At 33.0% G+C, this 23,490-nt stretch overlaps 1 protein-coding gene across 1 annotated transcript in view; it reads left to right on the top strand.

The window, feature by feature from the left end:
• LOC149898716 (zwei Ig domain protein zig-8-like) overlaps positions 1-19,131 on the top strand; it is a 32,498-nt gene extending 13,367 nt beyond the window's left edge. The window contains exons 2-6 of the mRNA XM_090114823.1: positions 1,569-1,780; positions 4,054-4,267; positions 12,272-12,449; positions 18,383-18,519; positions 19,049-19,131. Of these exons, the coding sequence (XP_089970949.1) occupies positions 1,569-1,780; positions 4,054-4,267; positions 12,272-12,449; positions 18,383-18,519; positions 19,049-19,131 (824 nt within the window). The remainder of the gene's footprint in view (positions 1-1,568; positions 1,781-4,053; positions 4,268-12,271; positions 12,450-18,382; positions 18,520-19,048) is intronic.
• Positions 19,132-23,490: the final 4,359 nt, after the last annotated feature.

Genomic DNA, 23,490 nt, shown 5'->3' with positions numbered 1-23,490 from the left:
TTACAATTACAGTTTGAAAGTCTCCAATTTGGTTTGGTAAAGTTGTGACATTGTATTTACTTCTGCTTTAATATTGCGAAGGGTTTTGGAAATCTTTTTCTCTGCATTATATAAATGGCAAACAAGTCTGTAACATTTAATGAAATTCTTGTATTGTTTGGAGATATTATGATTTGAGTAAATAGGAGGAACATGAAGCGTTTGTTTAAGGGTTTATTTTCTTGTTTTTGGCAATGTAATGTAAAACTGGTAGTACAGAGGAGCCTTTTGAAGCATGTATTACCAATATTTGAATTATGCACAATACTTAATTGTTCTAAAAGGTACAATGTAGTTGCATTCAAATATATTCTATTACTATTCTTTAGAAATAATGTTATATCATATGGGCATTCAATTTGCATTGATTAGAATGTAACAGTCTTCAATATATCAACTGCTGGTGTATTGTAATTAGTTTCCAATATTTCTTTTATAAGTCTCACATGGATTGGAAAAATAATACAAGGTTCTTCTAATTCAAATGATTGAACAGAGATCGAGCGAATAATTAACATCCCACAACTGTATTGTTTTTAAAAATTCTTGTTTGATTTATGGTACTGTTAATTTTAAATGCAGATACTATTATATAATATATATAGATGTTGCTCTCTTTATGTTTACTTTGAATAAAATATGTGGCTAGTTATGTGTTTCATAACATGACTTCATTCATAAATTGATTTAACATGATTTTAAAGTTAATTAGCCGCCAAATGATGACTTTTTGAAACAACAACTGATTTAAAAACATCAAGTGAATATCCGACTTCGTAGTCGTATCGGATTGTATAAATAGGTACATTAATACATACTAAATCAATAGTTATTCAATACAAAGTTCTAGGAATAACAGCCGTTACAGCTTTGTATTTGTCGAAAGAGCAATTTTAATTAAAAAATCTCTTACAAATATTGATATGGGTGCGGATATTTTTAACGAGAAAGGCATTTTTGTTAAGATCAAAGTGGCCACAACAAAATTCGAATTTTCATGTACATTAATCTCTTTAGATTAAAAAATATAGAAAAGATAATTAATTTTTCGGATAATTATTAACAAGAAATCCTTGTTCCATCGAATTATAGAATTAAATACTTTATTAGCTTACCACAGGAGGAATGTCTACAGCAATGGAGTTTCATGTGGTTTCTTCTCCATAGATACTACTTTCCGAATCAGTGGTAAATGTTAAAACTGTTATGACGCTTCAAAAGTGCTTCTAGAAGAAGTCTTATTGAATAAATAAATGTTCCTGTTCCTTTTTGAGTGTAGCATTATTCATAAGGAAGACTCTAGATAGAGAAGGAAGACGATTAAAATAGGGAACTTTATAGAGCCACCACGTAGGCCCTTTTGAAAATTTCTACCTGCAGCCAGTCCATAACACTGTACTCTTACTTTTATTACGTCTGTCTTATTTATAATACTCGCATAGTATAAAGTATACCCAGTTATTTGGAAGGAATTAGGAAATATACCAGGCCATATAGACGGTTACTTATAATTATTCCTTTTGTTACAGACTTCAAAACCGGTGACAGCAAGATAATCAACGGGCCGTTCTGGCACGAAGTGTTCACGGAAATATACGAGGACCCTGAGGAGGACGTTTCAACGACGACGTCTGAACCGCTACCGTTCTTCGAAGACGATGCCTCGACGAATAACGTCACAGCGCAGTTGGGGAGTCGTGTGCATCTGCATTGCAGAGTTCATGACTTGGGAGAGAAGACGGTACGTAGAATTTATAATCAATCATTATAATTATTACCATTATAAATAATAATAAAAAATATCATCAGAATCAGGGCCAAGTTAAAATCAGGGTAATGATCAGAATCAGGGCCAATATCAGAATGAGAATTAGGGTAAAGTTCATAATCATAATCTGTTTTGTCTATCGTTAAATTATTTAAAATTTGTACAAATTGATATCACATTAATTTGAATAGTACAAGACAGTGATAATAATATAGAATTATTTAAATACCTCCCAGTTTATTCCCCTTATTTCCAAACTTTTAGTAAGATTTCCTAGATTTTCTATTTGCACATTACTCATAAAACTTTCTTACAATATTTCAAACAATAATTCTAATATGATCGATTAAATAAATTCTGCTTTTAATCGATTAATTAAAAGCAGTCTCATCAGCAACGTAACTGCGACCCACACGGGGTCTTTTTCTCAACCCGCACCCTCATAACGAACATGTGGCTCGACGATATGAATGCAATCATGGGAAACCGCCCGTGTAGCTGAATGAGCGGTTTTACGCTGTGGTTAACTCAATGCAGCTATCGGTTTTATTCACGGCCGAGAATTGTTCCATGTCTTTAATTGCGGGTTTAGAATAGAAATGTCAGTTTTGAGTTGAAATATCGAAGAAGGTGGTGATCGAAATCTTAAAGAAATAATTACGTGTTTTTTAATCAAACCTATCCTTCTAATATTATGTACGTGTATGTTTGAAATCATGTATAGATGATGTCTTTTTCTTTTTTACCCAACAACATCTGATTGGTTCATTAGGAAATTTGGTACAGAGATGGATTATAGAGTTTCTATTTTCCCAGGTTTCCATTTTAGGAAAATTAAATTATTCAGAAAAGTTTTCTTCGATAGAAATTGTCATCAGGTGGACAGAAAATAAAACATTCTATTCATACAAATACATATGAATAGCCGACATATAGCGATTTCCAAAGCGAAATCTGCACACTAGATCTCTCCACAAAGCCTTGTTATGGATCTTATAGACTATTCAATCTGTGAAATCAAATATTCTATCCATGAAATGCGTCACTGGATATGTGACGTAATGGATAGCTTACCAAGATGTAGATTCTGACTTTGAAATGTGCAATTAAATACAGTGACAGTATAAAGAGCTAATGCATGTAAAGCAATGGAGTTTGGGTTCCATTATATCTATTGCTATAGATAATAGAGATTCGGCATTCAGGTAATGAATAGATGTCTATTTAAAGGCAGTATGTAGATTTCCTTATAATTTGTAGATTGACTCTTCTTCGTACAATAAGAACATAAACAAAATAAAAAAGTGAATCATCTTCAATAATAACCGGCTTTAAATAAAATATATTTTGCCCTTATATTGTAAAAGAAAAGTTCCTTAATACTAAAGACCTACACTTGACCTATCATCTAACTCTTCTGAATATATTAAAATCGATAGTAACACAAAACCCAGGAGAAGAATTTTATAAAATTGACAACATTCTTTGGCATTTTCTAACCACGAAAATTGCATAGTGTCTTAGCGGAAACAAGCCCGCTTTGCTCTTGGTTGGAAGCCAACTAAATACTCCTAAAGACGTTTATTACTTAATACATCAAGCAGTGTCCACATGTAAACAGAAGAATAATCGCTTCATACAATGGAATTTGGATTGGAGCCAATACGTCTCTATATTTATGGTGTAAACTGGATGAAACCAGTACTGTGATATTTTGTAAAGCCAGTTATGATGATAAATGCTCGTTTTAATTTAGTGTTTGTTTGGTATTGAGTTTATGGAATGATATATCGCCTCATGTTGGGTTTATTGTATTTGCTGAAATATGGTGCAAAAATGGGATGCGAATTTTATTGTTTTTCTTGACGTCAATTAATGAACGTACTGTAAGCTTTTTCTTACAATTACATCGATATTTGGAGCCACTTTTTATTTTGAAAATTATTAAAGTAATAGGAACATTTAATCCTAATTATAACCTAAAAAATGTGTCTCGATTGAGTTACAGATCTTATTTCTGTTCCATTTAAATATCATACACTGCTCTATATTATATCTCTTTTCAAATAGCTACTAAACCTTAGCGTTACCAGAATAAGGCCGCCAGCTTAACACTTTTTCTTTACTTTGTCCTAGGTACCATACCTTTTTGTTAAGTGGATGTTGTATTTTTCGATTGTTGTCAAACTGTTTTTTTTTTTTTAATTTTATGCGCAACAGAGTTATAAATAACAATATCTCATCAGATATCCTGGGTACGTCGGAAAGGCGAAGACTTACACCTACTCTCCTTTGGTCGGCACACATACTCCGCTGACTCTCGCTATTCACTCGCCTTCGAGCAGCCGAACGACTGGCGCCTGCTCATACAGTACGTGAGCGAGAGAGACGAGGGATACTACGAGTGTCAGATATCCACGCACCCGCCGCTCGTTCGACGCGTGCATTTGAGTGTAGTTGGTGAGTATGAAGCTAGTATTAGTGGCTAGGTAATACTAGGTTGCTAGGCTTTTGTTACCTATACTTACTACACACGTACTCCACCAACTCGCGATTCTATTCACTCGCCTTTGAACAGCTGAACAACTAGCGCGAGCTCATACAGTTAACGTTACGTATTAAATTTACGTCGTTTTGACGTTTTCATTTAAGAGTAGTTGGTAGGGATTGCTAATTTAGCAAACAATTACAACAACAACACCGCAACAAAAGTAAAACCACTTGCTAAACTAGCTAGTTTAGTAAATGGTTTTGCTTGGGTTGCCTCTAATCTAATTTGATGGTATGTATAATCTATATCTGCGGTGAAACTTAATTGTAAAATGTTTATGCTGTAAGCTTTATCTGTAAATTTCATTCGAATCGGACCAATAGCGTGGTAGTTAACTATAAAATTTAATTTTTATAAAGTGTCAATATACGTAGGTATAAGAAATTTCTCACGATCCGCCCATTGATATTACGCATTATGCAATCAACCGTGTTTGTATAAAAGTTTAACAGACACCATTCATTCATAAATTGTAATGTTTAAAATTATTAAGATATAACTCATAATACTCACACATTTATAAAGAGTCTCAGGAGCTTAAATTTTGTAATTAATATGTGTTACAAGCAAAATTAATAAGCTACATTATTTTAAATTCCGCTGCTAACTTCATAAGAGTCAGATCCACCTGCAAATAAATTTTAACGGATATTATTACGACCACGTACGAGGCAATTAGAGTAATAAGCACTTAGCACATCATATAATTTTATTAAAGATGTCAGCGTTATTAAGCTGAGAGACTTTTCGAGCTTTATAAGGGATGCTCCATATTGCAGTTGGCTTTTTAATATTTTTTTCCGTACAGAATCCTAATGAGAGTAATTAATAAAGTGATATTATATTATGATAAACATGTTATAAAATATTTGATATAATGACGTAAGTGTTGGACTTCAAGTTCAAATGAAAGTACATCTTTGGACTTTGTAAAATGATTACAGCATTAAAAATATTTTTAACCTTTTTAGTTAAATAAAGGAAGAAGCTGCTCAATTAAAAACACGATAATAAACTAGATCAGAGTCACTTTTCATTACTCATCTATACAAATATTATAAAGAGGAAAGGTTTGATTTTTTGTTTGTTTGTTTGTATGAATTGAATAGGCTCCGAAACTACTTGGCAGATTTGAAAAATTCTTTCACTGTTGGAAAGCTACATCATTTCTGAGTGACATAGGCTAGGTTTTATCCCGGAAATCCCACGGGAACGGGAACTATGCGGGTTTTTTTTTGAAAACGCGGGCGAAGCCGCAGGCGGATTGCTAGTAACATAATATAGTGATGAAATAATATCTGAAAAGTCATTAATAGGTACTCTTTATGGGTCATAAATGATGCGTCCATTCTTATTACTGCTCAGTAGATAATAATAGTAATAATTAACGATGTCGACGACATGAAAAATTCATTTTCGTTTGAAAAACACAAGAAAGGGTATTTCAATATGTATTTTAAAAATCTACCTTAGTTAATTGTTAACCATATAAACTGTTTTAATATATTAAATGTTTTTTAAGTTCTACATACCTAAATAGAATCTCATTTTTAAGAACTAATTTATTAAAAGTCATAACATGTAAACATCAAAATTTAAACAAGCAAAAATAGGCTCTTAAGGAAATTTTACGTTTCGTTTCACTCTCTCAAAATAATCGGCATAATAATATAATATTTTTTTTAAACGGGAAGCAATATTATTCATATAAATATAAAATTCCCTAACCGAGATTATACCAGCAATTATATGCACTAGGTTTATTCAATTTACGAGTCGTAAACGGAGGTTATACAACATTTTATGACTTTTACTGGCCACTAACATCACCCCGTATGAGCTGTGGCTTCATATAAAAATTTACGACTTCACAAAAAATAGTGTTGTCAAGAGAAGTAACTCTCATATACGTAGAAACATAATATTATAAGGTGTTTAAGAACGCTTTTAAAAATTGGTATCGGAAATATAGGTTAAAATATAGTAGAGTCGTGTTTTGTTTTACTATGTGTAATGTATTGCCTTGTTAAATAACATCCTGTTCAAAAAACTGTATTACTTTAACTAAGGATAGGTTAAGAAAAGAGATCGGCATTTCAATTCTGGACATAGTATTTATAATTTACTCAAAATCAACACTACACAGTACAAAATAAAACAAAACACTATCAAAATATATTGTATGCAATTGAATTGAGTCCAAAATACGATTTGTTACAAAATAAATAAAATTACTAACACTAACACGAAATATAGTTAAAGCTATATATAATATTATATTTTTTCCTGCCCATTGGTACCGATATAAGCTTATAAGCCGACGATTTTCAAATAGGGTGTTTCTATTGATTTTCGTTTATCCCTCCCTACTATATTGGAAGTGTAAAAATTGTTTTTGATCGTAGTTTTTAGGTTTAACGTGATACTTTTGAAATGGATTATTGATACGTTGCAATAAAATAGAATGACTTTTTAAATGTCTATAGTGTTCAAAGCTGCATTACTAGCTGTTCGCCCGCAGCTTCGCCCGCTTTGTCTAATTCTATTTATTAAAAAAACCGCATCAAAATCCGTTGCGTAGTTTTAAAGATTTAAACATACAAAGGGACATAGGGACAGAGAAAGCGACTTTGTTTTAAATACTACTAGCTTTCCACCCGCAGCTTCGCCCGCGCAGTCAAAGAAAATCCCGCATAGTTCCCGTTCCCGTGGGGTTTCCGGGATAAAACCTATCCTATTTCACGGGATAAAAAGTAGCCTATGTCCTTTCTTGGATATCAAAATATCTCTATACCAAATTTCATGCAAATTGGTTCATTAGTTAAGGCGTGATTGAGTAACAGACAGACAGACAGAGTTACTTTCGCATTTATAATATTAGTATGGATGTAGTGAAGTAATATACCTAGTAAGTTAAATACTCGATTTCTGACATAACTCGAGAATTCACCCACAGCTTATTTCTTAGTCACGTTCTTACTATTATACCATAGGAATTCTTTTATTCCAATGCTATTTGCAATATGTGGCTCTAATGCTATTTTTAAGACCAGCCGTTATATGCGCACAATAAATGAAAAGAAGAAAGAAGGCTAAGCGTTATTATTAAAAATTGATGTAGAGAAAACGTAAATACCTTGTACTTCAAGGAATAATATAATAAAAAAATAATTATCGAAATCGGGCCACCCGTTCACGCGTGATGCCGTGACAACGCGATACGGGTTTCATTTTTATATGTATAGACTAATTTAATCTATTCATATAATAAAACTATAGAATTAATATCTGTTGGGATTTCAAGCAAAACTGCTGGACGTATTTTGATTGAGTTTTGTTTCGGCAACATAGGCATATAAAAGAAGTAAACGATATAATTTGAAAATTCATTGAAATAGATTCTTTATCCTCGTTAATTTTGAGTTTAATAGAAGCATTAAGAATATAAATCTTTCCACATTATACTATTAGTATAGATTTTCTTTCGATTTTGTATAAATCTGTATACACCAAAAACATTAAATACCGATAATCATATTACCACGTTAAACAGAATACGATATCAATTTCACGTCACTAATTAAACTAATAAATGTAATTAAAATATTACGATAATAAAATTTTCACATTCAAAGCGTAAATGCATATTTCCAGAAATTTTCACGTAGAGAATTCGTTAATTTAATATGAAATATCAAATATTTATACCTTGTGTAGTGTTATGTGTTTAGAAAATTTATAATAACATCAAACAATATTTAATGTGTTAAAAAACACAAGTGTTTTTTTATTCGTATAAAAATGCAATTAACGATTTTAAACTCGATTCATTCATAATAACAAGGTTTTAAAAGACATTCACAGTTAAAAATACGACCAAAGTATAATTTATATTACTTATAATCGAAGATATAATGAGTTAAGAATCCATTAAAATTGTAGCTTGAAAAGTGTATTTAATTCATCGAAAACAATATTACCTACAAGACAAAAACTTTATTAATCGCATCTCTTAACAAGAAAGCGACAAACTACAAATCCCACCATGAACAAATATCCGGGAAAGTTCAATAAAAACTGTCACCCGGATTAAAGTTAACCGGCTCCCAACTGTCCCGGATCAATTGGAACTCATGGACACCCGAATGTAATCCGGGCTGTCTTTAATTACGCATTTACGTCACACAGATAAGCCTTTAAGCCTAACCTAACATATATTCCCATATATGTGTGCTAGTAAAATTCTGATTTCATCAAGTGATAGGTTTTGATGTAGGGCTTCGGTTTCGAGGCTTTTGTGGGAATTAGATTTGTAGTTGATTGGGACTCGTCCGTGGATATATAAATTTGTATTCACTATGTTCGGTATACATAATTTATGTATCTTGATGTCTAAATAATTCAAATGCATCTGCATATACCCATCTATGAATAAATCAGTAATGTTTTTAAGATAGATGGATCGAATTTTACTCCTACACATTGGCAGATAAATGATATTTTAAGATATAGCTTACAAATATTTAGGAAAAGGCATTGTCCAAACAAATTTCGTTTAACACTAAAATGCGGTCTTTATTTTCTTTACTATAATATAAAATAAACATACATATTTTATGTACACAATATAAAAACTGACGGCAACCATATTGTTAAAATTTAAATTTAGAAAGAAAATGTTCACAGAGATTCAACATTGGCGTATTAATTTAATTTTCCATACAATGCCCTCACCACGAATATTGACGTCCTACACAATAGCAGTGAAGCGAAACCAGAATGTATTACCATTTTCTTTGGATAAAATATTTCTTTAAAAGGATCCTCACACGTATTTCGTGAGACAGACGTGACTTCAATTTAATGCAGTTTCTAGACTAGTACAGCTTGCAATGCTAGGTTTTATGTGAATTCTGTAGGTGTTCAATGGTTAAACATAGCATTTAAGGGTTGAGAATTTGAAACTGCATGGTGAGCAAAAACTTAATTTGTGTCTTTATTGACATACACATAATTCCTGGCTGGCTGCCTGTCTGATAACTTGTACTTATTGTTATCTATGTATATATTATGGTGATTGAAATTATATTATAATAACAAAAAATATATAAAAAACTGCTTGTATTTGTTATTTTGACTGACATATTTATTACATAAAGACACTTACGAGCAATTAATAAATAAAGCTCATTATAATCGATTATTATTATCTATTACGATAATTAACATTCGATCCACGTTCAAATTCAAACAATTTGATGTTATTTTATATGGATTCAAATGTATGATTATCTAATTATAAGTATTGTGTGACGAATTAAGCTTGAATAATTTAATGTGACTCAATCTTATATACAGGGTGTCCCAAAAAGTAGTGATGAACGGAAGCTGGGAGGTAGAGGACTTAGAGGGCTATCCGAATCACCCCCATGTATGTTATGCGATTTTTCGTACTTTCGGAGTTATGACGTTTTTTTCAATTTTTCATCTATCGCCGAGTACGATCAGATTTTTATTTATGGTGACGTGAATTATTGCGCTAGATGCTTGATTTTTTTTGTGTGCTAAGCTGAAAGATAGGCCAATTCAGTATAGTAACATTTACTATCGTTAGATTTTCGAATGAAATAAAAAAAGAATTAAATGCCAAGAAAGATAAAATTACCCAGTATGTTCATAACTTCAAGGGCCCATAAAAAAATAAAATCACATAAAAAAGGTTTTCTATTTGGCTTTTAAAAACTTGCTCTATCGATCAGGTAGCTACCCTAAAAATTTCATTTTATTATTCAGAAGGCTTCAATCGAAAAATTGAAATCTAAATGTGGTAAGTGCAAAATTTTTATTAACATGATGATCATTAAAACCAATAAATAGGTGGTTAATTACCAGAATTTTTTTTAAAATAGCCCCGCTGTTGCTCAATGCAAGTGCGACATCACCGTAAAAAGTTGTCTTTTAAATGTCTGAATGCTCTTTTATCACTTTTAATGGTTTCTTCTGCTACTATGAATTTCCAGGTTATTTCGTCCAAATTGTGGCAGTCTCTCGTCTTTGTAGTATCCCCACGGAAAAAAATCAATAGGGTTTATGTCCGGAGACCGTGGAGGCCAGGCTAAAGGGCAAAAATACCCTGAAAGATGGATTGGTCGTTGCAGCCTGCGCATGCGCCGGTGACGCCTGCTTTAAAGCCTGGCCTCCACGGTCCCTCGACCTAAACCCCATTCATTTATTTCAATGGGACACTAAAAAGACCTCGGCTACTTGAGAGAATGCCACAATTTGAACGAAATAACCCGGAAATTCATAGTAGCAGAAGAAACCATTAAAAGTGATAAAAGAGCATTCAGACATTTAAAAGACAACTTTTTACGGTGATGTCGCACTTGCATTGAGCAACAGCGGGGCTATTTTAAAAAAAATTCTGGTAATTAACCACCTATTTATTGGTTTTAATGATCATCATGTTAATAAAAATTTTGCACTTACCACATTTAGATTTCAATTTTTCGATTGAAGCCTTCTGAATAATAAAACGAAATTTTTAGGGTAGCTACCTGATCGATAGAGCAAGTTTTTAAAAGCCAAATGGAAAACCTTTTTTATGTGATTTTATTTTTTATGGGCCCTTGAAGTTATGAACATACTGGGTAATTTTATCTTCCTTGGCATTTAATTCTTTTTTTTTATTCCATTCGAAGATCTAACGATAGTAAATGTTACCATACTGAATTGGCCTATCTTTCAGCTTAGCACACAAAAAAAATCAAGCATCTAGCGCAATAATTCACGTCACCATAAATAAAAATCTGATCGTACTCGGCGATAGATGAAAAATCGAAAAAAACGTCATAACTCCGAAAGTACGAAAAATCGTATAACACACATGGGGGTGATTCGGATAGCCCTCTTGGTCCTCTACCTCCCAGCTTCCGTTCATCACTACTTTTTGGGACACCCTGTATAAAAATGAATCGCAAAATGTGTTGGTAAGCGCATAACTCGGGAACGGCTGAACCGATTTCGATAATTCTTTTTTTATTATATTCCTTGAAGTACGAGGATGGTTTGTATGTAGAGAAAACGTAAATATGTACCACGGGCGAAGCCGGGGCGGACCGCTAGTCTTATATATAAAAATGAATCGCAAAATGTGTTGGTAAGCGCATAACTCGCGAACGGCTGAACCGATTTCGATAATTCTTTTTTTATTATATTCCGTGAAGTACGAGGATGGTTTTTATGTAGAGAAAACGTAAATATGTACCACGGGCGAAGCCGGGGCGGACCGCTAGTTTGGAATAAAATTAAATTAAATATATACAAGAGTTAATAACAGACCGTTCATAGATGTTAAATATAACCATGCCAATTACGTTTCAAATTTTGTGAAATTCCCACATAATATTGATAACAATACATATCTACATATATTTCATAATATGAATATTTTAACTACTAAAAAAAGGATACAATAATGCATCTTCAAATATTATATTTTTCACACACGGCACGATCTGATCCCATACTAAGGCTTTCGCTTGTGTTATGGAAACTAGATGGCTGATAAACATACATATATAATTTTAAATAAATACTTAAATAGATAACACCCAGACACAGAGCAGACATCTATGTTCATCACACAAATATTTGCCCCGGGTGGGAATCGAACCCACGACCTCTGGCTTGGAAGGCAGGGCCACTAAGAGTTTGTTTGAACGTGCTTATCTTAGGAACCTATTGGTCCGATTTTAAAAATTATTTCGGTGATAGATAGCCCATTTATCGAGAAAGGCTATAGGCTATTTATACCATCACGCTAAGACCAACAGGTGCGGTGCAAGGCGGGAGAAACCGTGGGGCACAGCTAGTTCACATTAATAATTCACATAATATATTCTCTTCAACAGTGCCAAAAGTCGAGATCATAGACGAGCGTGGTCGACCCCTACAAGACAAGTTCTACAAAGAAGGTTCTATAATAGAACTGCGTTGTATCGTCAGTGAGGTGCCACAACCGACAAGACAGGTGAACTGGAAGCATGGGGGGAGGTTACTGAACTATGATACGAAGAGAGGGGGGGTTAGGTAAGTTAACTTTACCTTATATCTTATTGATTATTTTTAAAGTGAAACTTTTATTACATCGTCTCAAACTGTTTGGTCTGTGTAGCGCATGTCGCGTGTATCGCGGCTGCCGAGTAGGTATACCTACTCGGCAGCCGACCGTCACGCGACATGCGCTACACAAAGCAGTGTTCGGAACCGTTCGAACAGTTTCACTTTTACCGTGGTTTCATAAAACCACACAACGTTTTTTTTTATGTGGAGCTTGAGTTTCGGCACGAATTAAAGTTGATTTACGCTACACCGTATCCATACGTAAAAATTCTAGGAATTTAATGCGGTATTTTATACTTTCTTAAGAAATAGATATAGAAAATGGTTTCGTTGAAATATTATAGGGATCTTTAATAAACAAAAGAACCACTTGCGTTTTAAAAAATATTGGCTAAAGTAAACTTTTCACAAAAATGAAATAAAATGAATGAAGTAAAATACACATTATTTAAGATGTTACCAGCACAACAGCTTCAAACCTTTTAGATTCTCAATAATAAACTATTTTTTTTCGATATTGTTTATATTCAGACCTTTCTTTTACTTTCTCGTTATTTATTTTTGCGATTCTTTGAGTTTAATTAAGCTTAATTGCGATTATTTTGCGTCAATTAAGTTTGTTATTTCTTTATCAAAAGTCTCGATATTTCTTTCTCAGTCCAAGTAAATTCAGCGGAAACTTCAATACGTAGAAATAGAGTAACCTAGATATTTTCACGAAACACAGCTTTTATAAAGAAATTTACTCCACGCGAACACAAAACGGAAACCTCATTCCAATAATTGTTTGTAATTCTAGTTAATTTACGCAAAATAGAACTCACTCAAAGGGAATTTATTCGGCCATTCTTTTCCTATAATACTCTGAGTTGTTCATTCATTATTCATTACTTAAACAAGGTGGCAAGGCTTATTTAGACCGAAATGAAAATTCTTTGAATAACATGAAGACAACCTTCTTTAATGTCTTATTTTTTGTATTTGTTTTATAATATTAATGTTTGGTAATAAACAGTTAATTGAGATTTTCATGCAGATACTGCTACTTTAAATTGGGGAAAAGCGGGTTCTCCTGACATAGGTTTTCTCTTAAAATTACTTTTACTACTACGTATTTTGATTGGAAACTATTTTAATGTTGAATTTATTTGTTTAAAGATCGTAATTTCCTAATCTCCCTTGATCACTATCAATATAATGACATGATAATAATCAGCCAGATTCTTTAATAGATTTGTAAATGAACGTAATGGTCCCTCTTCACAATGGACAGCGTTGGGCGAGTAAGCAATCACGATACTGTAGAGGGCCTATGTGTATGATCGGCCGTCATTGTAGATGTTTATTCATAATCGCCGTGATGGCGGCAAACATCGACGATCATTTGTTGGGCCAACGCTGCCCATTGTGAAGAGGGCTCATAAGAGTATTTATTTTACTGTCCTATTTTACGATCAGGGTTTACATTATCTGTTATCTGTGATAGGACAAAACGCTATTTCTCAAGGCAAGGCGTTTTCTGTAATAGGCTCTTTTTTTATTCAAATTTAAGATTTATTTATTCAAATGGACTTCTTTTGGACGGCGTCTGAATAGTCATAGAAAATAGAAAATGTATAACACCGGGTATGGTACAAATTACTGTAATAACTAAATGAGAAATACATACCTACTTATATTTCTGGTTTTTAATAATATTGTTATATTGACCAGGTTTATTTTTTAATACATTTATCCTTAAAATTATTTCTTCAGTTGTTTAATATATTTCAACGTTAAATATATTTACTGAAACAAAACACCGATGTTTAAATTCGCCAACGCTATTTTCGTACAGAATAAAATAAAATAGCATAAATTTATTTTAAAAGCTAACTTTCTCAGTTGTAAGAATACATTTTAAAACGATGACTCTATGTTTGTGAAATAGCGTTTTCCAGAAACTTAGTCATTCGAAATTCTCTGAGAAAATACGAAAATTCCTTAATAATGTCGGGGTGTTTCTGTATATTTATCGTATACATAAAATATTACAACCAGATTGTAAAATATAATGGTTTTCTGTTTACATGTAAAAGCTACTTATGACGTAGAGTTTTGTGTTATGAGGTAAGGAAAGTTTCTATAAAGGTGTTTAGGAAATAATGATATGAATACAGGTGTGCCAGGTTTTTTAATAATTATTGTTTTGTTATAATATTATAAAGTGTAACTTTTATCCGTGAAAATAAACAAATAACGAACGAAAATTTGGATTGTAAACAAAAAAATTATGTAGATCTTTTTACGTTACGCTGATCGATTTTCACGTGTGATTGTTTTAAATAATTATTTAATTTTTATTTCATACTATTCAGACTCTCAAATAATCATAACACAAATATAAACAATAAAATATACCTACAGCCCAATATAATATAAAGGTGGTTAAACATTAAGTTTTTTACCACGGTTCCTTAGTGTAGATAAAATGTACATTTTTAGAGACAAAATGGTGAAGTAAATTCGTATCACATTCTTTCAGATTTGAAACTAAACGCGAACAGAGTCGTGAACAGAAATCTTATAATCCTAGACTATTTTATTTCTTACGTTTTACTCAACTAATATATAAATTTAACCATATATAATATGAATTTACACCAGAAGGGTTAGATGAAGCATCTCAAACGATAACATCTGCAAATGATGAAGTGGTAATGACCACGACATAATAGCTGTATAGCTGTTAGATAATTTTAAATATGTATATAGAGTTATATCAAGCTTAGTTGATATAATATAAACACATAGGTATATTTTATGTTGGTTTTATTATTATCTTTAATTACTTTTTGAAATTATATGCCATTCGTTTTGTTAATATGTATCATGTAAATTTTTCAAATTTAATTTCTTGACCAAAAGTAAAATAAATCCAAATATATCAAGAAAAGTTGATACAATTCTCTGTTCTCTTATAAAAAGAACTAAATACTTACACGAGTTTCTTTTATTTAAATAGATACACTGTCAAGACTAATAACAAACGTAAATAGACACAATAAATAACGGATAGAAGCTAATTGGAAAGGAAAAAACAATATTCCGACATCTTTAATTAAGGTCCGTAATGTTTATTTGCATCTTAAAGTTAATTAGGACGCACCCCCATTTATCTTGGCAATTATAACAAATAGGGGTTGTTAATACCTCGTAAATTAAAATCTGGATCATTTTCCGTGAAAACCCCTTTGGGACAATTATGTTTTTAACACCAGTTTGGGAGTATTTTGTGATAAATTAAAAGGTATATTAAAGTGATGATGTTTATATTGGAACGAAGTTCCTTATTACGCAACGCGAAAGGGGACCAGACGGAAAAAATTAAGATGTAACGCCACTTCTTGCTAATATTATAAATGCGAAAGTTTGTGAGGATGGATGTGTGTGTGTAGGTATGTTTGTTACACTTTCACGCAAATACTATGGAACCAATTAACATGAAATTTAGCACACATATAGAGGTTAACTTGGATAAACACATAGGATAGGTTATATCCCAGAAATCCCACGGGAACGGGAACTATGCGGGTTTTTCTTTGAAAACGCGGGCAAGCCTTCGTTATTTCGGAATTTATTCGTTTTAAAGGAGTTTTTTATACATAAAGATTAGTTAGATGTAATAAGATCTGTTGTGATTGATAATAATATTTTAGAATTTTCCTGATACATCTAGCTTTCCGCCTGCGACTTCGCCCGTGTAGTCATAGGAAAATCCGCATAGTTCTCGTTCCCGTAGGATTTCCGGATTATCTATCGTAAGTGAATAATGAAATAAGGAAGGTATCAAGCTTTATACCAAATTTCATCCAAATTGGTTCAAGACAAACAGATAGAGATGCTTTCGTATTTATAATATTAATTAGGATTTTGTTATAATATATCGTTTTTGCACTTCAAATTCCAATTGCTTTTATAAATAATTCACTATCTAAATATTAAACTAGCACCCCAAAATATGCATATCGCGTATTTGCATTAAAATATTCATTCTAATATCCAAGGAATTAACATGCAAAGCAATTCGACTTTACAGTGTGGAAAATATTTTGTTCAAAGTTTCTACGGAAAAGCGGGATGAGAGACACAAGTAATATCAACATGGGTGGATAATTAAATGTATGTGGGGTTTCATTGTTTATATTTTAAGTTTAGTAGAAGACTTACAATTTTGGATGGATTACATCATACTTCTTCAAGTGTAATAAGACTTTAATATATTATTAATACTTAACACCATAAGATACGTAATAACAATATAGAAAATGAAAAAAAAATACTACTAAAGTTAGATTTTGCTTAAATTAAAAAGTCATAAACGCACCCTAAAAATTCAATTATTAAAAAATGGTGTGTATTCAAATTTATAAACGTACGTTATAAAATGCAATCAACTTTTTCATATCCATTTAAATAGAAACCCAATAATAAATAACAATAATCGTTCCATTATTTCAACTCGCCAACATTTTAAAAGCCTTAAAAGTTGAACGATAAATATGTATAACAATCGTCTAGAGACTACGCCTAAGTAAATAAAACTCTGACAGACTGTTAGAGCGGTTATAGACTAGCGTTTTATACGCGCGTTTAAAGAGCGTTTTTGGAAACGCATGTAGGCAATACAGGGTATTTTTCAAAGGTTACCTTTTGTCACACGCGCAACTCGTACGAACGTGGGTACGCTTTTAAGTTCGTACAGAATCTCCCTCTCATTTGACGGCGAATGAGCAATGTTTCAGTTTTTTTAAACATATAAGCGCATGTAAAACCGATTTCTAGCTTGGAGACGCATGCCGTGGCGACGCTTTGCCATGCTATATTATAATAATAATTGCTCCATGCCGATTTCGGCTACAACGGCTGCTAGCTCAATAGTGTGGGTCAATATTGCCCTGTCCTGTGCTTACAGGTGGCTGATGTAGCCAATTGTATGTTATGTACATATACATAGTCTATATAATAATAATACAATAAAATAAGTTATTATTATATTCTAATAGTCGTTGTGTTCTTACTAAATTCGTCCTAAAAAATATGTCGATGTTACACATCTGCCAGGCGTTCCGTATGTACATTATAATAATATATGTATTTAGAAGCGTTTAATGTAGACGGCGCGCGCGGGCGCGTAATCGCGTCAGCTGAAACGACCGTATATGCCCAGAATCATAGTCTAAAACCTGCTTATTGAATAAATATGAAAAGTACCCAATGGAATTAACCCTTCTGCTAATGATCCAGATTAAATTTACGGGGTGTTAAGTGCCCTTGTTTGGTAATTGGGGAGATTAAGCCGACATAGATGAAGATTTAGCACGTGTTCACGAGTGTGTTGAGGTTGGTTTAAGTTTGTTGTTCGTACTTGTCATATATTTCAAAAAATTTATAAACCTCAAGCACAGAATACATAATAGTAGCTAAATGCTACCTCAAGTATGAATATGATGTGTTATAATATTATAAGGAGACCGTGGTTCTGTTCGTGTAAAATATTAACTCTTTTTATAATAAAAATAGTTGAAGCAATCAATGAATAATAATAAATAGCAATATTAAAATCATGTCTTTACCACATTTTTGACTTTGTTGTGAAAAGTTAATTGTTAGCCAATGTTGGAAAACACAAGTGGTCATTATTTTCCCTTATTTAAAATATGAATACTGCTATCTCGAAGAATTGTTTATCCATATTTGCCTCATAAATTTCGAACTACCCGCAATAACCTTTACTCTCCAGACTGCATAGTGTATATATATAGCTAACGCTAGTAAAAATGATTCTGGAAATTATATATTTATGTGGGTACTTGTAAATTTATGATTTTTATAGCCTTGTAACCTGCCTTTCCTTTCAGTGTGAAGACGGAAGCCACAGCGAACGGAGCTCTCTCCAGACTTTATATAGCTAACGCTAATAGAAACGATTCTGGGAACTATACATGTTCGCTCGCTGACGTTGCCGCGTCAGCTGTTTCTGTTCATGTGTTGAGAGGTAATTATGGTGTTTTTATTATTTAATTTGTTTTTAATACAAATTTTTAATTATGAGACTCGTATTTCAATTGAGATTTTTTGGAAATAACAGTTTTTATCTGGTTTTGTTAGCTATGAGATGGAGATTTAATCCTTATTTGATCTCAATAATATTATCAACAGTTAAATTTCTTTATATATTAGATTATACTAATCAAAGCTTTAATCTAGTTCTGCTATGATTTATCTATCAGCAGTCTTATATAATTTATTTTATATCTTTTTGTCGTCATTTTATAGTGTAATAGAGTTTTTATAATATCAAACATTTAATATCAGCTTGAAGTATTGCTATAACCAAATAGTTTAATTCAAAATTAATACTAAGCATCTCACATGTACCTCCGGAATATCACAACATACCAAGTAAACGGATAATCCCTTAAATATATTCCATCTCATATCGCAATAATCTAAGCAAATACGTACCTAAAAGCGCTTCTATGCCAACTAAACCGATTTTGGTACCATTATTCAAATCCTTACAGGCGAGAATCCTCTAGCGATGCAGCGCGGCAACGCGTCGATGTTACATCCATCGCTTGTTTTGTTCTTTGTATGTATCAGCTGACGTTTGTTAAGCGCGTAATGTACGCGCTGTGTATAAATAGTCGTAGATAGATTGTATTGATTGGAGCTCTTTGGTGGTTAGGTTCCGTTTGAGAACTACTTTTTTAGTTTTAAAATGGGTTTTACGTGATATTTTGGGACAATTTTATGTTTCTTGGGTAAAAAAAATTGTGTCGAATCTAGTGTCTATGGAAAAAGCAGTTTGTGATAGCATTTGAGGGATTTATTAGAACACTTTAAAACTAATTCATTTATTTACGGGCTTTTAAACAATATGTTTATAGCAGCCTCTACTTTTAAAGTTGAAATGTCGTGTTGGTGATAATAACATTTGAGTGTATTAATTTGTTTAATAATAGAATATTTCTTAACTCTGTAAAATCTCACAGAAGAAATATAATTTCAATATGAAACTATTATTTACATATCGAGTTGCAAGCTGCAAAAGTTTTTCATTTCCTCTTTCTGTTAACATAAGTGAATAAATTCTTCAAGCATCTGTTCACGAGTTAAAAACTTGTAGTATGCTTGTAAAAAGCAAGTTTTAAATAAGAATCAAGTATTGAAGTATTTTCTAATGAAGTAATGTTTAAATTGAAGATATTGTATCAAATAACTATGAGTATTTCTGAATACAAGAAAATTATAATTATTTCGATTACTAAAAGGATGAGGAATTTTTAAAGAATAGAAAAAACAGTGAGTGAGCAGGAGGCGGAATCGAACCCGCGTCTGTCTCTACGCCATATCCGTGATTCCGCCTTGAAGTAAAATCAAAACTGTTTTTATCATAACTGAAAAGCGCAGTACATGTTTTGTTTTAAAAATTTAACAGTCAAAATAAAACCAATTTGAAATCCTTTCATGCTAAACTTCAAAACATAACTTCTACTAGACTAGAGAAGTAAAGCATCGAATACACAAACGGCTAAATAAAATATAAAGCATGTTTTACACAATCCATTCAGGTTTTAAAACTTACCACAAAGAGCTTCGATCCTATATCTTAACTTAAATGTAAGTTTGCGTCTTTGTCGGTTAAGTTTAAAGGAAACATTAAATAAAGATACGCTAACTTTACGAATAACATTTGGAAAAAGATGGCTGACGTGTTTCTTTCAGTACATTTACAAGAATGAGGTTTTACTAATGAGTGCTACAAATTATGGAGTTAATGAAAAAGTGTTCTTGCTTAATCCATACTAATATTATAAATATAAATGCGAAAGTAACTCTGTCTGTCTGTCTGTTACTCAATCACGCCTAAACTACTGAACCAATTTGCTTGAAATTTGGTATGGAGATATTTTGATACCCGAGAAAGGACATAGGATAGGTTTTATCCCGAAAATCCTACGGGAACGGGATTTTTTTGAAAACGCGGGCGAAGCCGCGGGCGGAAAGCTAGTTAGTAATAATATTAGCATCCTTATTGAATTACTGGCTATTAATGCTGGATGATATTTAGTATTATCAATGCAATTAATTTCATTAAATTTCTTAGAGGATGCCATTTCTTGATTTTTAAGAGTGGTTTCAGGTCAATGATATTATAATAAAAAAAGACGGGTTGCACTGGGGGAGTGCCGGCAGAAGTGAAAACTTGATTATTAACGTTGAGCATGTTTGATATCCATCCGTCTTACGCTTTTTCGATCAGATCACGTGTCCTGACGCGAGTTTAAGATTTTATACCCATTACAGAAAAAGTGCTCAACGCCGCTAAAGAAGTTTTCACTTTAAAAATGTCTCGGTGTGTTATTAGTGCCGATAGTTCAATCATGTCATGTTACTTGGACGTTATCGTGTGTGCGTGTGTGCCGTTTTTGGAGATCGTATTTTGTATTGATGGTAACCTACCTACACCTTTTTACTAATAATATAATGGTTTCAAGACCAATATTTACATGCTCTATGAACACACAAAAGATAAATTACACATTAATTGTAAAATTTGAAATTGCAGTTTCGTCTTTATTGTTTAACTTACTCCATTTTGTGATCATTATTATGAAGCACCACATTCGGATACTAAATCTAATTTATTTAATTAAATATATTTACAAAATTACTGCAATTAATGTGTAATTATTTTCAAAGCCTCATTAGTTAAACCTTATTTGTTGGCTTCATCTGATCTCATTATATTGCAATATTTATAAAATAAATTTGAGGCACAAAACCTTGATTTCATTTCAGTTACATGAACATAATAATATGGCGGAAGTCGTAAATAATACCGCTTTAAAAAACTCCAAATGTAATATAATTTATATTAAATTCTACAGCTTTTTCCAACTGAGGAAATAACGTTTCAATTGAATAATATCTTTGTGTGGAATTTTTAATTTGTGTGCGATTGTGCTAATATATATTTATTGTTGTTTATATTATATATTATGCATTGAGGTAATTGTGAATGGCAGGATACTTCCAAAAATTTTGGTTTTCTATACAATTCATACTGATTCTTGTTACTCTAATAATGTTACTTTCAATATATTGGTGGATTACACAGAAAGACCATATTATTATGATGTTCCGTGTATTTAATAATACCTTTTTCACCTGTATGGAAATAGTATTGTTTGCATTGAACCTATGGTGTAATCCATACTAATATTATAAATGCGAAAGTAACTCTGTCTCTCTGTCTGTTACTCAATCACGCCTTAACTACTGAACCAATTTGCATGAAATTTGGTATAGAGATATTTTGATACCCGAGAAAGGACATAGGCTACTTTTTGGCCCCGGGACATAGGATAGGTTTTATCCTGGAAATCCCACGGGACGGGGAACTATGCGGGTTTTTCTTTGACTGCGCGGGCGAAGCTGCGGGCGGAAAGCTAGTATAAGGATATAACATGAAATGGATATCAAACTTTTCAGAATTAAAATAAATTCATAATTCCCTTAATGCACTATACTTATGATGTACCTATCTATTAATTTATAACAATGCAATTTGTGTTTATTTCTCATAATATACAATGTCTAAATTTAAACACAAATGGGTTGTAAAAGATTTTTAAAATATCTTCAACTTTAAAAAATGTTAATTTACTTATTATGTATTAAAATCACTCTACAACTTGTTATAAAACTTTGATTAATAAAAATTGTAAAATAAACGTAAATTTGTTTACAAAACAACAATATAAGTGTATATAATTATATCGTAAGTAAGATTTGTATGATAGTTTGTGTATGTTTAACACTAGAACTAACTGAAAGTTTTTATTGTTATATAAACAGACTGTAAACGATGATCATAAGTCACTATTTTAATTTTTCTTTATTTAATACCAACAGCAATACAGGCAATGTTCTTTTTTGTTTTAATATTTCTGTAAAGGACGAGCACACGCAGGCGGTAACGGGGCTCCCCGCGCAGCGGCTCCACGTGTATGGGGCGGAATATTAACGCTGCACGTGGAAGAGAGGCGCACCGCGGTTTCGACGAGGCGCACCGCGGTTTCGCCTATCGCGCTGTACTTAGTACGCCACGTGTATTGCGTTTACACGTGGAGGAGGCGTGGCCTAGGCGGCAAATGCAAGACAGCCGCCGCCGCTTTTGGATGCCGCCGCCGCTTTGAGTCTCGCCGCCTTTTGGATGCCGCCGCCGCTTTGAGTCTCGCCGCCTTTTGGATGCCGCCGCCGCTTTGTGCCTCGCCGCCGGGCGGCCGCTTTGAATCTCCCCGCCGGCGACGCATATAAATAGCACAAATTTTCTAATGGAGTTCAGTTCGAGCAAGTGCTTACTCCAGACCAGTAGCGAATAAGTACTAATAGTGATCAGTTCGAGCAAGTGCTTATTACAGACAAGTAGTTAATAAGTAATAGTGATTAGGAATTGTAATTGTAAAGAGAAAATATATGTACTTATGTATGTCGAAGGAAGGGTTTTATTTCGACCACGAACCCAACAAAATTATACAGTCCACAACAACGTGTGGTCCTTCGATCGCCGGATAACAACGTGTGACCCTTCGATCGCCGGATAACAACGTGTGATCTAACGAGCGCCGGATACTTCAAGGAAGAAACGCTGCACGTGGAAGACCAGATCCTGCCGAAGAGAGGTACACATCGGCAACGAGCTCACCTTCGAGGGACGAATATCGGCAAACCGGTAACGTTGGTACTAGCCTGCTGGTGTTTTTGATCGTCACCAGGTGAGTCAGGTACCTACCGACGGGGCCGCGCTGTTGGTACTAGTCCAATAAGGTGAGTCGTAAGGTTTTTTACGGGCAGACACGGGCCGCCAGTGGTGACCTAGTGGTACGCGCCGGGAATCAGGGGTGCTGGTCAGCGGAACGAGTCTGCCGGTATAAGCCTGCGGTGCGTCACCTCTTTA

Source organism: Colias eurytheme, chromosome 22, assembly GCF_061535395.1.
Source record: "Colias eurytheme isolate Ceu_HAF_F1 chromosome 22, ilColEury1 Martin Lab GWU primary, whole genome shotgun sequence".
NCBI classification, from domain to species: domain Eukaryota; kingdom Metazoa; phylum Arthropoda; class Insecta; order Lepidoptera; family Pieridae; genus Colias; species Colias eurytheme.
The sequence above is the reverse complement of the archived record's forward strand: the minus strand, read 5'-3'. Positions and strand labels throughout refer to the sequence as shown.